The 16451-nt window shown below is 33.2% G+C and overlaps 1 protein-coding gene across 2 annotated transcripts; it reads left to right on the plus strand.

The window, feature by feature from the left end:
- Window positions 1–357: 357 nt before the first annotated feature.
- LOC108672978 (sortilin-related receptor) lies at window positions 358–10659 on the plus strand. Of its 2 annotated transcripts, none has more exons than XM_018160746.2 (12): window positions 358–429; window positions 722–815; window positions 1558–1668; window positions 3368–3475; window positions 3831–3941; window positions 5432–5542; window positions 6469–6585; window positions 8092–8202; window positions 9376–9486; window positions 9795–9902; window positions 10100–10207; window positions 10400–10659. In XM_018160746.2, the coding sequence occupies exons 1-12, from the start codon at window positions 424–426 to the stop codon at window positions 10540–10542; spliced, it is 1239 nt and encodes a 412-aa protein (XP_018016235.1). In that variant the 5' UTR covers window positions 358–423; the 3' UTR covers window positions 10543–10659. The 2 variants fall into 2 exon arrangements, with proteins under 2 accessions (XP_018016235.1, XP_047737561.1); XM_047881605.1 differs by having other exon boundaries at window positions 725–815.
- The last annotated feature ends 5792 nt before the right edge of the window (window positions 10660–16451 follow it).

Raw genomic sequence — 16451 nt, forward strand, 5'->3', positions numbered from 1 at the left:
CGAGTAAAAATATGTGGGTAGGATTTTTCTGTCGATCACTGCGATCGACCATTTAACCAATAGACTTTGTTTGATTTTTTTTATAATCTTCACGAAAATCATCATAATAAATAAATTCAATTGCATTACGATTTACGATAAGACCAAAGAATAACTTGTATGTTAAAATTTGTATCATATATGAATAATTGAATGTTCATAAATAAATAAGAAATAAATGTCAACTAATCATTTAGGCTGATCATGTAGAAAGTGGAACAGTGATCAATTAGATGTAAAACCCACTTATTACTAACCATTAAACTTCACTTACAGTATAAAAAAACAAGGTGAAATTTTTCATTTCATTTCGTTTTCAAAACGTTTATAAAAATTTTCTTTTGTCCATTGTTTCATTTTATACGAAATTTCAGCGAACCATCAATGGAGGTGAGTACTGGATTTGCCTCAAGTTTTCAGTTATCAAATTTATAAGTGTTCTAATGAATTTTAAAAGAATTTATGCGAATTTTAAATTAATTGTTAATCTGAAATTGTGATAATTTTCGATTAAATAAAATTATTTGTATCACACAACCATCACTGTTCACATAAAAAAAATTCTATAATCGCTTTAATGGATTTAGTTTGACATGTAATCATTTTCCATAATATAGGGATGCAGAGATTATGTTGCATCTAAAATTTATGAATTTTATTTATGTCACTTATTTAATTCAAGAAGGGTTTTGTCGTCTACAACTGGAAGCTACAGCTGCTGCTGCTCGGGCTTGTATCCTCTGGGGCAGCGCTGAGGCTCAACAGCAGAGCCCCTGGTGAGCTGATTATGTCCACTTTCTTTCCTTTCATATTATAATAAATTTATTTCTATCCATTATAAATAAAATGTTGTTTCTCACGGAAAATGATATTATTATCTCTAATACATATTTATTTATTTATTCTTTATTCACGCAGAAGCATAAAAAAATTCATAACAAGAAAATAACAAACATTTGGAGAAAAAAATACAAAATGCTTCCATGTGAATGCCCATATAAGCTAAAAAGCTTCACAGGCGAATACATAATAATGTATTCGCATACATTATTATGTATTATTATTATGTAATGTATTCGAATACATAATGTATACTATACATATAATTGTTTCAGTTTTGAATATTTAGTAATTCCTCGAACAGAAGTTGTTATTTCTAACGTTATAACGAGCCTGCGATTAATCTATGATAGCATTTATTTGATTGCAATCCCGTAAACTATTTCTCTTCCTTCTTGAACCCAATTCATTATAGCCTCCATAAATTAATGAAGAATAAATTTTAGGTAAATGCTAGCAGGCAAGCCAGGCCATTATCGAGGATAGATCATACGTGCTATATGAAACTTCCGTTGTCCAAAATTCAGTTAATAAGAATGAAAGGCATGCTAATTAAATGAAACCGTGTAAAAACCGATTAAATATATTTACGACGACAGGCTTTAATCATACAAACACAATTTGACAAATAAATGCCAGATTATTGATGCACACTCAGTAATTTTGACAATTTTGCAGGTCGCTGTGGCAAAGATCAGTTCAGGTGCAAGGATGGCAAACGCTGCGTCTCCGAAGCATGGAGGTGCGACGGTATCAACGATTGCTTGGACTACAGTGATGAGAAATTCTGTTAGTATAATAAAAATGCGTTATATTAAAGGGGCAAGCAACTATTACTTACACCAAAACTGCATCAACAAATTAATTAGGTACCGACTTGGTCCGAATTGAAATGTATTCACTAGGCTAAAGCGTTATCGGAATGTCACTCTCGAAACATTATTTAAACAACACCGGAACAGAATCCAACTAAAGCAACTAGGTATGAATAGTGAAGGAATAAATGAATAATACAACTTTAAATATAATTTTTATTTGAGTGATCTAAATATATGAGATATATATTAGATATATCTGTGGTTAGATATATCTAAATATATATCTAAACACATTATAATTTAGGTTGTAGCTGCAAACGCAGGACCAAGCGGCAAGCTTCGGGTAGTGGAGCCATATGTAGCTGCACCAGACAAGCCAGAAGCTATGGGAGGGCTGAGGTTATAGTTTAGGACTTAAGGTTATAGTTACCAGGTTCTCGGTTTTAGCCTTGATAATATTATTTGGCTTAAGATATATCATTAGTATTAAGTTTTAGTTACGGTAGTCGTAGTCTACGATAGTTAGTTTTGGTCACAGCGACAATAATAGTAATAGGTTTATAGTCGCGAGCAAAGAATACTCGTATATACGTAAAGCAGTATTTGCTTGGCAGTTGAATCGGAGAATGTGTGCTTCACCATAGAGTAAATTTCAAAATTCTCTCGATGTGTAACACCTTGAACAGTTCAAGAAGTTTGCGGTACAAACATGGACATGTAAACGTTAATGGAGCCAAGATATTATACTGTAATAACGATAATATGATGATTTTGAAGTCTTTGTATGCAGAAAATGCCGTACGCGACCATATTAATGGTCATCTCGTAACCATATACTGTCTTGTTGCGTTGCGCTGCTCAGAATCTATGTTATTATGTATTCAGATTTATACTTTCGATTTAGTTTTTCAGATTGAATTGGAGACTAACGTTGCCGCTGGTCACAAACCATTGACAGATTTATCGAATTATAAAATGTTATAAGAAAAAGTCATATTATTTTGTTATCTCGAAACTCACACAAAACACAAACGGTAAATCTATTCTATATTTTGATGAGACATTCAATCGGCATCGGACATTAAATTTTGTCTGAATAAGAGAATGTGAGTGAAAGACTTACAAATCCATTTACAATGTTTAACTTAAACTCTAACCGGCAGTTTGATCGATCATTTTTAGCGCATTCTCTCATTTATTGAAAAAAGGCGCTATTGTGCTCGCCATGTCCGTCCGTCCGTCTGTCTGTCCGTCCGTGACTTCACGTTTTCGTCAACGAGAAAATGCTCTCTCTGTCACTCACTGCAGTGATTACTGAGTTACATTTTTTTCCTGTAATACCGATGTTCTGGTATTAGATGAGACATTCAATTTTGACATCATCAAATTCAATCAAAATTCGACATTTTGATGAGACATTCAATCGGCATCGGACATTGAATTTTGACTGAATAAGAGAATGCGAGTGAAAGATTTACAAATCCATTTACAATGCTTAACTTAAACTCTAGCCGGCAGTTTTGATCGATCATTTTTAGCGCATTTTCTCATTTATTGAAAAAAGGCGCTATTGTGCTCGCCATGTCCGTCTGTCCTTCTGCCTGTCCGTCCATTACTTCACGTTTTCGTCAACGAGAAAATTTTTTCCTATAATACCGATGTTCTGGCAGGTAACTGCACCTCGGAGCAGATGAAATGCGACAACGGCGTATGTGTGGATAATAAGAAGCTGTGTGATGGATTCAACGATTGCGGAGACTACAGTGACGAGCGAGGCTGTCAGTATAAAATTGTGATCATCTCAAAATAAATAGGCCTATAAGGCTCGTTTTACCATAAATTGTTTTTTCTAGCGACACATTTTTCTTTGCTATTCAAAACTCTAGAATTTTAGTGAGCAATGTAATTCGAGATTTGGCTTATTTGTTATTTGAAAATATTATTATTTTCCCACGAAGCGATCGTCGTACCGTCTGGTTCAACCAAACTTCGAGAGCGCGTTACACGTAAATTCAATAGTGATAAAAAAAGTTGAGAAAGTATTAGAACGGCTAAAAATGACGTCTGTTTCATGAATATTTTCATATTGTTACGTTAATTCATTAATTAATACATCCATTCTTTCATTTGCAGGCAACTGCAGCTCTGACCAGTTCGTGTGCCAGAACAATGGCATGTGCATTCACGAACGGAGCGTGTGTAACGGCTACAACAACTGCGGCGACTACAGCGATGAGCAGAACTGTGAGTGATAATAGTTTAAAACATTATATAGACTGTAATAAATTAATCAGTAACGGCTACAACAACTGCGGCGACTACAGCGATGAGCAGAACTGTGAGTGTTAATAGATTAAAACATTATATAGACTGTAATAAATTAATGAGTAACGGCTACAACAACTGCGGCGACTACAGCGATGAGCAGAACTGTGAGTGATAATAGATTAAAACATTATATAGACTGTAATAAATTAATGTTGAATGATGGCTACAACTGCGTCGACTACAGCGATGAGCAAAACTGTGAGTGTTAATAGATTAAAACATTATATAGACTGTAATAAATTAATGTGTAACGGCTACAACAACTGCGGTGACTACAGCGATGAGCAGAACTGTGAGCGATCATAGATTAAAACATTATATAGACTGTAATAAATTAATGTAGAGTGATGCTACAACAGCTGCGGCGACTACAGCGATGAGCAGAACTGTGAGTGATCATAGATTAAAGCATTATATAGACTGTAATAAATTAATGAGTAACGGCTACAACAACTGCGGCGACGACAGCGACGAGCAGAACTGTGAGTGATCATAGTTTAAAACATTATATAGACTGTAATAAATTAATGTTGAGCGTGAATGGCGGCGAGTATTGAAATTAATGCATTCATGTGAATGAATATGAATGAATGTCGAACTCAAAGTTATTCAATTGAATGTTTGATAATTCCATATTGAGATTGCAGTGCAAAAAATTTCAATAAACTGAGGCATCTGAACTAAAAAAAAATCATAGTACATTATTTCAATGATAGTATACATTTTGGAAAAAATTCACTCAAATATAGAAAAAATTAAATTCGAATTAAATTCGTAAACAGAATAATGATCAATTTTCTGCATATTCGGTGTCGCGGATTGCACTGCACATTTTATCGCAATTCGCGAATAAGTGTGTTCAGTACAAAAACAGATAGAGAAATACCGGCAACTTTTCATCGATACATCGTGTAAAAACGATTGCTATAAAACAGAATGAAAAATCGCAGGAGACATTAATTTTTCTTTTAAATCAAAGTACTAATACGATGATATTTGTAATGTCATTTTCCAGTCAATTTTGTACGTTCTTTTTGAAGAATTTAGCCCATATATGCCAATAATGTTTTAAATTCACTCCGGATGTTTTCCCAGTACTTATTTAAATTTTTTTAAATCTTTATTTAATTATAATGTTCATATTTTGATTAATACAGACTAGACGAAGCTATGCAGGAGCATATGTTCAGTCTTAAAATGCCTAGCAAATTACTGAGCAGGCAATAAGTCTAGCAGCTATTTCAATCAATCGTCAGTTATGGAAAGATCGGGTTCCAAAGGCCGGATCCCTTGTGAATCAGGTCACGAAAAGTTCAAGAATCGGCAACAGGCCATGGGCCTATTTCTTCAGTGCCGACACTTCTATTCTATTCTATTCTATTTTATTCTATTCTATAACCGTGCAGGTACCTGCAGCACTTACGATGTACCGTGCCCCACCTCCGGCATGTGCATCCACGAGTGGAACTTGTGTGACGGCAACAACGACTGTGGCGACTATAGTGATGAACTGAACTGTGAGTCATCAAATTTGTATATATATTGAAATTAAGATTATAAATTGCATATATATGAGACTTAAGAGAGGAAATTGTAAAAATATGAAATCTTAAATTTTAAAACCTTCCAAAAATCCTGCCCGGTTCCATTTGCGTTGTACAAATTATAGGTGTGGTTTAAACCAAACCATCTATAAAGAAAAGACTATCAAGAAGCAGCAGTTAAGCTCTTATGAGTGAGATATATCGGGTATGAAGTCAATATATAAATTTCTCCACAATATATTCTTCGATCAGAAGCCCCTTAGCGCTGTGTGAAAAATTTTATATAATTCTGCAGCCGACTATCTTTGCTGCTTTAGCCTGCCCTGAGTTCTTAGAATTATTGAATGCTTTGTATATAAAGTAATAGTTCTTGCACGAAATTATTTTTGATTTAGATAATAGCAATAACTCCCAATTAACTAAATTGTCTATAATATATTAAAACACATATTTTTCCGTTGTCATAGTTCTTTTATTGTCTATGCCCAAATGCATATAACTGCATGCGTCTATAGTAATGAAACTCGTGCATTAGATGAACTCGAAGAAACTAACCATATATAGCACATAATGTTATTACTGTTCTCTTTCTTTTAACCAAACCTACTCAATGGGTTTCGTAGATTACTAATCCTTTCAGATGATTGCAAATAATAAATGGTTTGCACTATTTATAAGATTATCCTCATTTTTGCAACTACTTCTAATGCAATGGTTGGGTTATGAGCATCCAATGCTCCAATGACATCTAATGTTATTACTGTTCTTTTTCACCAAGCCTACTCAATGTGTTTCGTAGATTACTAAGGTTATAATAATATTATAAATGGTTTCCCCTATTTATAATATTATTCTCATTTTTGCAACTACTTCTAATGCAATTGTTGGGTTGTGAGCAGGTAGTTGCACGACAGACCAGTTCGTCTGCAAGGATGGTGGCATGTGTCTCAGTAGTTATGCGCTATGCAACCGCGTCTTCAACTGCCTTGATGGCAGCGACGAGCTCTACTGCTCGGGTTACACTGCAATTATCACTAAAAATAACCTAATTTATTACCTGAAATATCACTGAATAATAACCTAATTTATTACCTGAAATATCACTGAAATAACCTTATTTATTACCTGAAATATCACTGATATAACCTAATTTATTACCTGAAATATCATTGAAAATAACCTAATTTATTACCTGAAATATCGCTGAAAATAACCTAATTTATTACCTGAAATATCGCTGAAAATAACCTAATTTATTACCTGAAATATCACTGAAAATAATCTAATTTATTACCTGAAATATCACTGAAATAACCTAATAACCTAATTTATATTGACCATGAAAGAAATTTGTGTGTGGTATTTACATTTGGCTACCATCTCACATGATTCAATCGCTCGTCATCCGAAAACGTTTATACTAATATTAAATTATTTGATTTTAAAACACACGTAAGGATAATGTCATTATCAATTGATTTTTTTCGTGCTCCCAAATTTATTTTGGCGTATATTAAAAATTTAGATATTTATCTGTTTATTTGTGTATGTATAAACTGCAGAAGTTTCAATGTACCCCAGACAGGACAATTAACTCTGTTTAATTCAAGTCCCATCATTGCGTTTTCATCACATTGAGTAGGACATTGAATCAGCGACTACAATGAACGTATGAGAACGATCAACAAAACTTTTCTTCCACACTTAGTTTTAAATACGGTAAGTGCGACAAAGAAAAACACCGCCCGACCGTTTGTAGAAAGCAAACAATAAAATTGTTAATTAATTCCGTTCTCTGGTCTTTAATAAAACTTGCATTAAGAAGCAACTTCAGCCCAGCGATAGCCGAAGTACGAGTAATTTTAAATGTGAAATCGGCCACATATACATATTTACTTCCTGCACTCAAACTTGCTATGAAGAACCACTTTCCCCAGCGATAATGACAGATTTTCTTTATTATGAAATTGACCTCATTTACATTTTTATGCCCCCCTCCCCGCGATGTCTGTTTCATGGCTTGCCTCTAAGTGTCGTACTATCTAAACTCGCTTTAGTACACGTAGCGGCCTAAGGACTTGTACCAGCCGATTTCTTATCAGTAATTGGTGGGCAGAGGTGGGCAGTAGCGAGCTACATTTTCAGTAACGGTAGCGGTAGCGGTCGCTACATTTCAAAGTAGCGCTGCCCAGCTCTGCTGGTGGGTTAAGCTGTAAAAGCCGTCAGTGATTGGCTGACGGAGTTACAAACTATTAACTATTTTTATAGTACTGCCCCAGTTCGCTAAAGAGCCGTCAGTGATTGGCTAACGGAGTTACGAACTCATAACTACTTTTATAGTACGGCCCCAGTTCGCTAAAAAAGCCGTCAGTGATTGGCTGACGGAGTTACGAACTCGTAACTATTTTTATAGTACGGCCCAGTTCGCTAAAAAAGCCGTCAGTGATTGGCTGACGGAGTTACGAACTCATAACTATTTTTAAAGTACGGCCCCAGTTCGCTAAAGAGCCGCTGGTCAACAGGTGAATGCAGCTCGTCACAATTCCGATGCAAGGACGGCGCGGCCTGCATCCCTGCTACCTACGTGTGTGACCGCATGAACGATTGTCAAGATCTCAGTGACGAACAAAATTGTGAGTTAAACCGCATTTTTTCTGGGTTTGATATCAATGCTGCTGCGGTTTTTGAAACTTGGGTTTATCTATTCTGTTATGCATATTAGTTATATTTTAATGTTGAAATTGAGAATCGATACATGTAAAGTTCAATGTTGAATTTGTAAATATTCTGAGGTTTTTATCATGAAGTTTCTGATTGTCGCTTTGCAACAGGGTAAATTTGTAAACTTTAAAAGGGTTTTGCTGTCGCCGTCATTTATCATGACTCTGCAACTGGTTAAATTTATTAACTTTATGAAAGTTTTGCTATTGCAGTCATTTATCATGACTTTGCAACAGGTTAATTAAATTTATTAACTATATGAAGGTTTTACTATCGCGGTCATTTATCATAGCTTTGCAATAGGTTAAATTTATTAACTATATGAAGGTTTTACTATCGCTGTCATTTATCATAACTTTGCAATAGGTTGCATTTATAACCTTTATGAAGGAAGGTTTTACTATCGCCGTAATTTATCATAAATTTGCGACAGGTTAAATTTATTAGCTTCATGAAGGTTTTGCTACCGCTGTCATTTATCATAACTTTGCAATAGGCTAAATTTATTAACTTCATGAAGGTTTTGCTATCACGGTCATTTATCATGACTTTGCAACAGGTTAAATTTGTTAACTTTATGAAGGTTTTGCTGTCACGGTCATTTATCATAACTTTCTAATATGTTACATTTATAAACTTAATGAAGGTTCTGATATCGCAGTCATTTATCATAACTTTCCAATATGTTAAATTTATAAACTTTATAAAGGTTCTGATATCGCGGTCATTTATCATGACTTTGCAATAGGTTAAAGTTATTAACTTCATGAATGTTTTGCTCTCGCGGTCATTTATCATAACTTCACAATAGGTTAAATTTATTAACTATATGAATGTTTTGCTCCCGCGGTCATTTATCATAACTTTACAATAGGTTAAATTTATTAACCCTATGAAAGTTTTGCTCCCGCGTTCATTTATCATAACTTTACAATAGGTTAAATTTATCAACTCTATGAATGTTTTGCTCTCGCGGTCATTTAGCATAACTTTGCAATAGGTTAAATTTATTAACTTAATTACTATAACTTTACAACAGGTTAAATTTATTAACTTAAGAAGGGTTTACTATAACTTTACAACAGGTAGCTGCAGCGCTTCACAGTTCCAGTGCAGGGACGACCTCCACTGCATCGACGTGGGGTGGCTCTGTGACGGCATCAACGACTGCGAAGACCTCAGCGATGAAATAAATTGTCAGTTTCAATAATTATTTCAAAGATACAATGCTAATAATTCATCCTATATCAAATTTGATCCGGGAATTATTTTGTTATACTTTATTCCGAATTATTACTTGGCACAATTCACCCTGCACCATCAGTTTTCGGGTTCGGAAAAGACGGTCGAACCCAAACCCTTTTAAATTTTATTTACGCTAAAAACATTCTAGCGGGGAATGGTCAATTGGAGTCTTTTAACATAAATAGAGCAATTAATGAGTTCGGATCTTATTTTAGGCTTTTATTTTTTGGTTGTAGTATTTAATATATTTTTATTACAGGCAACTGCACTTTAGAGCAATTCAAGTGCAATAACGGCGCATGCAAAGAGAAATGGGCGATATGCAATGGCAACGACGATTGCGGTGACTACAGTGACGAAATAAACTGTGAGCTTATAAAAAAACATTTTAGGCTCAAGCCTAATAATTTCACTTTACTCTCAGGTGGAATTTGCCTATTTTCTTTTTTTCAAAATACTTTAAGATTGATCCCCAAAGAGTTTGGATTTGAAATATCTTGTATAAGAATTGCGTATAGTAATACATATATGTTTTACTGTAAAATGTTCATTGGGTGCCACCAGGTATCTGCACTTCAGAGCAATTCAAGTGCAATAATGGCGTCTGCAAAGAGCAATGGTTAGTGTGCGATGGCAACGACGACTGCGGCGACAACAGCGACGAGCTAAACTGTGAGCACCAAACTCTTCATGGCTGGGGTCTGATGGCCTCAATTCCTTCTAATATAGAATTGATTCTAATTTTTTCAACTGTGACTTGTGTTCTAATGTTAAATTGAAGCTAGTGAATTGAGACGCAAATTCCGTATATTTATTCTGCATACAGTTTCAATCCACTATAGTTGTTATGTCGCCCATCAACAGGCAGCTGCAGTTCTTGGCAGTTCGAGTGCAAGGCCGACGGGCGCTGCCTGCCTTCCGTCGTGGGGTGCGACGGTGAGGCAGACTGCGAGGATCACAGCGATGAACAAAACTGTACTGATGAATCCCTTGAAAACTTTCTTTAAAGCAAGTCTAGTGATTGTGTGTAATGTTTCACTGATAAAAAAGGTTTCGAAAACAATGTGAAAGAGAATGTTATTATAAATTAAAATTGAAAGAACAGAATAACATTGTTAACTTTATAGAATTTTAATTATCCTCACAATAATAACGAATGCTTCCCCAGCTCAGACTATTTCAGAGGAAAATTATCCGTTTACTCTCCCAAGGAAAACAAAGTCAGTATGGTTATTTTGTCATTATTTGAATCTGGTCTTCCTGTTCTTTTTAATATCATTCATAATCATCATAGCTCCATTTACCTCACCAACGTCTGGTGCCGCCACTGGCCTCAGACGTTGTCGTGCGAGCCGGATCAGCAGTAGGCACAATCAATAAGTACTAAAAAATATTTATTAACAAAATTTCTTCCCGATGAAACACAGTAGTAAAAAAGTCAGCTTATTTTGTTTTTTGTGAAAGAGGATCAGTGCACGCTTAAAATGTTAATTATTTATTGAATTACTGTAATAGTCATGAACGCCTTACAACTATGGTTCGTATGAATGACATAGTTAAATACTGGTCTCTAATTCCGTAGACTTGAAATCCATGTTACTCTGAGTGACGGCTAATAGAGCCTCCTCGGCAGCCTTATTTGTGGAAATTTTGGAAATTTTAGGAAAATTTCCAGCATTTAGGTTAAAATTTTTTGTCAGAATTTGTGGTATTTCCGTTAACTAATTAATACGTTACCATTATTAGGTGAAATTAATTTCACTAAAATAAATGAAATTCATTATTCATTTACGGTTTACCAACATAAGTTACCATTCATTTTCTACAAACTATCACAAAATATTAAAAACAATATTAAAATTGCATTAATGTACATTTGGGAACTATTTTTATAAATATTTTTATTTCGTTTCATGCAATGTATATCGATATTAAAATAACTTTAAATTGAACCTGAAGCTTGGGATGCAAAAAAAAAGTAACCTAACTTAGGTTTATTCGGATCTCAAAATTTATTATTACTTAAATCAGTTAAAATACAAAAATTATTACTACAACGTTATTATCATATATTTCTAAAGTTTTTTTTGTGTCTGAGTTTCTAGTCTTTGTTTTTTATAACTAAATATCTAATCTTCACCAATTTTGCCAGTTTAATATAAATCTCGAAGAATCACTTAAGAATTTTTTATGTATTTTTGTGGAAAGAAAAATTTCGCACCCAATCAAAAAATAAAAGACTGTTGAGAATATTTTTATTCGAATACATTTCGAAAATATATGAAATTATTGTATGATAACAGACATTGGAAACGATGAACAATTTGAAGACTGCTAAAGTATGTGAAGGAGAATTTTCTTGGCTTTTATGTGTTATTTGTAATATTGTTTAGACAAGACGAATAAAATGTTGCTATTGATATTCAGCTGTATTTTTGTCCATCTGGAAATGTCTCCATAAAAAGATAATGAACCGATGAAAAAAACTTACCTGAAAAATTATTATCTTTCATTAGTCAACTCCGATATACACTAAATTATTATCGCTTTAAAATCTTTATATTATTATAATAATTGCTCTTAAGAGATTCTAGATGCTAACTCTGTAGAAATCTAGATTTTAAACATTTAGGTTTACCTCGTAAATATAGATATGCATTTATGCCTAAACCTTCATACCTAGGGATTAAATTTATTCATCAGATTAAATACTTAAATGCATTAGTTCGAGTCCTCGTTGCATTATTCAATTTGCGCGATAAAGTTCGAGTCCAACGATTTTCCTTAAATCAGTAATACGAAAAACCAATCATCTTATAATAGTAGATTCTCGCTCACTCCTCAACTATTTTGCCTTTCGAAAATTTTAAAATGGACGCACTAATAAGTACTAATCCTTAGAACCATAATCTCTAGTTTGGTGTCGTGAATTTTTTACTTATATTAATAAAATTGGTATAGTTTCGTAACCAGAAATGCAAAAATGGCCTCTGCTGTGCATTCCGACACGGCAAGGGACATCAATTATAAAAACAAAAGTATCATTTTAATGAAAAAACGGAAAAATTACTACTTAGTCAGAAGTTAAGCAAAGAACATCAACTATGGGGTTCGATCTTTAATGAAGATTCTGGAACTGATGTATTATCCCATTATTATGTATTCCTTTAAGCAGGTTTCATTGATGACCAGTGAATTCGTTTTATTGACAATTTTCTTAGCAAATTTTGCTAACATATACTAACATTATTATTTAATAGATAAATATATACTTTACACAAAAATATAATACAAATTAAGAAATGCATGTCTCGTCTGTTTTTTTTCTTTTTATATCAGTTGCACGCTAATTCCCAAGAATTTTCACAAATTTTCCACAAGAATTTTCACTAATTGGTGGGAGCCTAACCGTCATGGTTTGAGATTGTAATGAATTTTACAATACACGATAAAATATTATAAAGAATTATACATATACATTAATCATATAATGATTAATTATATTTCATATTATAAAATATAATATTAATTATATTTTAAGATGTCATAATGAATTTTACACAACACTGTCAGACGTTATAACGAATTTCACAAGACACGGTCACACGTTATTATGAATTTACACGACACGATAAGAGGCTATAATTAATTTTAAAGACACGATCAGAGGTTATAATGAACGAATCATTTTTTGGTTATAATCAGTTTACAATTGAAAAATCATTCCAAACTAAAAACCATTATTCCCATCAATTCAAGTTCATTCGAGTCCTCGGATGCAAATAATATCATTGAAGGTAGTTAATGTATCAGTAGAGTGAGTATTAAAATTATTCAACGCATCGCATTTTCCCTCTGAATTCCACCCTCATGATGCTACATGTGACAAAACCTACGTTTTGTACGTGCATTGTTGAACAACATCGTGCGTGTCACGCAAGGCCCGTATCCTGGTCACGCTCGCTCTCGCAAGTGTCCTAAATGTCTCGCAAGTGTACCAATACTGCACTACATGTTATATATTGAGTAACGGCTCCAAGAAACAGCAGGTAAATGTTCAACGTATAATTCCAGTCGGGAAACTGTAACTGGAAGAGTGAGTAACTGCTCCAAGAAACAGCAGGTAAATGTTCAACGTATAATTCCAGTCGGGAAACTGTAACTGGAAGAGTGAGTAACTGCTCCAAGAAACAGTAGGTAAATGTTCAACGTATAATTCCAGTCAGGAAACTGTGACTGGAAGAGATGCAAGAAGAGACGCATAGAGGTACACTTTTATTTTCGGTTTACTTTCATCAGTATCTTGTAAAAAGGGAATGATAAAATATTATATAGTTATATAATGTAATTGTAATTAAATCTTAACATTTAGTACTGTATAGTTGTATCGAAAAGTTTAATATTTAAGGCTATTCCTACTAGTTTTTCATTTGCTAATTATTTGAACAGCGCTAAATAATTTTCATGCCAAAGAGGAATTTGACAAATAAATTTTTATTAATAACAATCATAATTATCCATCATAATCCATATTTATTTATACGACGAAAATCAAAAAATGAAGACATCATTTTAAGAAAATCATCAACTATGAAAATGAATTGAATCGAGGCAGAAAAAACTTGAATTACAAGGAGAAAAGTGTGGCTCGAACTATAAAGATGAACTCGGGTGAAGAAGTTTTTTCACATATATTTCCTTCTATTAGATTGATAATTATACATTGGTTAGGTGAAGTCAATTGTGTTAATGTCTGGATCACCCAGTTTAGTCCTTTCAAATCCTTTTACATAAAGAATTAACTCTTGAAATTCTAACTTATTAGCAGGCAATTTTATACGTCTAACATGCTAATGATTTTAATTTTAGGTCAAATATTCAGAATATCCTGCTAAACAGTTGTCAATTTCTATAGGAAATCGCTTGAACATATATAAAACTTTTTGCTTCACAAAACGTCAAGTAAAAGTGAAAACAATTCGGAGATTTTTATCTAAATTTTGGTGCCGACCTTTGATTCTTTCCACAAAATATGTAAAAAATTCTGAATAATTCTACCTTTATTCTAATGATAAATAGAATAACTTTATACACAGATAACGAAATGATATAAATAATAGATATGACGAATAAGTGGTGAGCCAAAAAGTCAATGTCATAATAATTTAACAAGAATGACAAATAGCATATTTATTTTTTTCATATTATTGTATTATTATTCTTTTCACATTAATTTAAATAATATGTACCCTTTAATATTTGAAATCCGCGATTAAAAGTTTTGACACGATGATATTTTATGTAGATACAATGAAAGTGAAAAAACTGAAAGCGTAGTGAGGTGAAAGCGCAGGTTTGTACAAACATAACATAATAAATTGTTATTAATAGTTCATAAAATATAAACGCAAACAATATTGGGCTGAACATGCGAGTTTATCGATTAGTAAACCAATATTCACTAATTAGTATTTAGCTTCTGATGTGATCTAACGCGGACAATTAATAGACATTTAATTTACTTGAGAGATAGACCGAAATATTACCTGCTCAAATCTGAAGACTGCAGAATAAAGTATAAAAATTTCAAATCCATTTGCGTCACCTTAGTTTTGCTGTTCAGATTAAACTGTGGCACTGGAAATATTAAAATAACTTTAAATATTTTACACACTTCTATTGTCTCCTTATTTATGAAGTCCTGCATCAATTTTTTTTAATAAGGATTTTAAATGAAATTTTTCTATTTTTAATGTGGTCTTTACCATTAATCCGAGACACACATTTTTGAAAATAAGAAAAAATAAATAAATGAAATAATATATTGAAAATTCCTTTTGGCATTCAATCTGAAGAGTTCAACATAAAATAATGAGCAAACCATTCCACACTTTTTAATACGAAAGATCATTCATGGCCATAAGCGTATTTTAACTTAATTTCTACTTCAAACGCAATAGTAAAACATAATTTTTAGAAGGATCACCACATCATATTTCTTTCTTTGTTTATTCAAATTGTACAGAAACACTCAAATCACTACTTGGGTGAAGATAGCATTGGTGAAAGGCATAATGCTTCAATTTGAAAGTCAGGACCAGGCAAGACATATCGTGGTGTTGCATGTGCAACAAGCCTCATATAGTGTGTCGTATAAAACTCTTACGACACTCGCATCGTATCGTAACAAACACTTACGTCACGCCAGCAGGACAACTCTAAAAGCCTGCCTGCAACCTTCGAATAAATCGAGCATATATAACTTCCTACAGGGGCGTTAAATTTAGTAATATATTAGAGATTATTTTAATTCATTTAAATTACGTTCTCACAAAAGTCTTTTTAGAGGTCGAAATCTGTTCACTTACATTATTTGCGTTTTTGTCAAACTTGAATCGTTAAAATATACAAATAATCCCCCAATATAGTTGAGAAATTTAGTTTGCAATATTATCCACAATGTAGCTTGTATCTTGAAATAAAATTTGGTTTCATAACTTTTTTCGGAATTGCAAACAAAAAATATATATAATATGATAAAAGACAGTTTTTATGAATTTCAGAAATTGCCAGATATTCAGCATAGAAAACTTCAACGATGATCACAACTTTTTACAGTTTTTCAGATGGCGCCCGACGGAATACATCAAGAAAGTAAAAACTTTTTCGAAATTTTAGCAAGAAAACTTTTGATTACTCATTGCATAGCGATCTTAAGTGAACAACATTTGTAACCCATTTAGTCCCTCGTCACTGTTAAGGAAATCCTATGTTTTACCAATCATCTTGCGTCGTCCGACACAGCCACCAATAAGCTCCATTAGTGGCAGATAATTTCACACTCAATTTGTCCGTCAGTTGAGCATCTTAATATTTTGATTGGTGAACATCCATTTTCCTTTTCACAAGATCCCCA

This window comes from Hyalella azteca, unplaced genomic scaffold, assembly GCF_000764305.2.
Source record: "Hyalella azteca isolate HAZT.00-mixed unplaced genomic scaffold, Hazt_2.0.2 contig8360, whole genome shotgun sequence".
NCBI lineage: Eukaryota > Metazoa > Arthropoda > Malacostraca > Amphipoda > Hyalellidae > Hyalella > Hyalella azteca.

Bases quoted from the DNA above. Each gene is read 5' to 3' on its own strand.
- LOC108672978 (XM_018160746.2), top strand. The intron at 3,476-3,830 runs GTCAGTATAAAA...TTTCATTTGCAG, and splicing joins CTACAGTGACGAGCGAGGCT to GCAACTGCAGCTCTGACCAG. The intron at 5,543-6,468 runs GTGAGTCATCAA...GGTTGTGAGCAG, and splicing joins CTATAGTGATGAACTGAACT to GTAGTTGCACGACAGACCAG.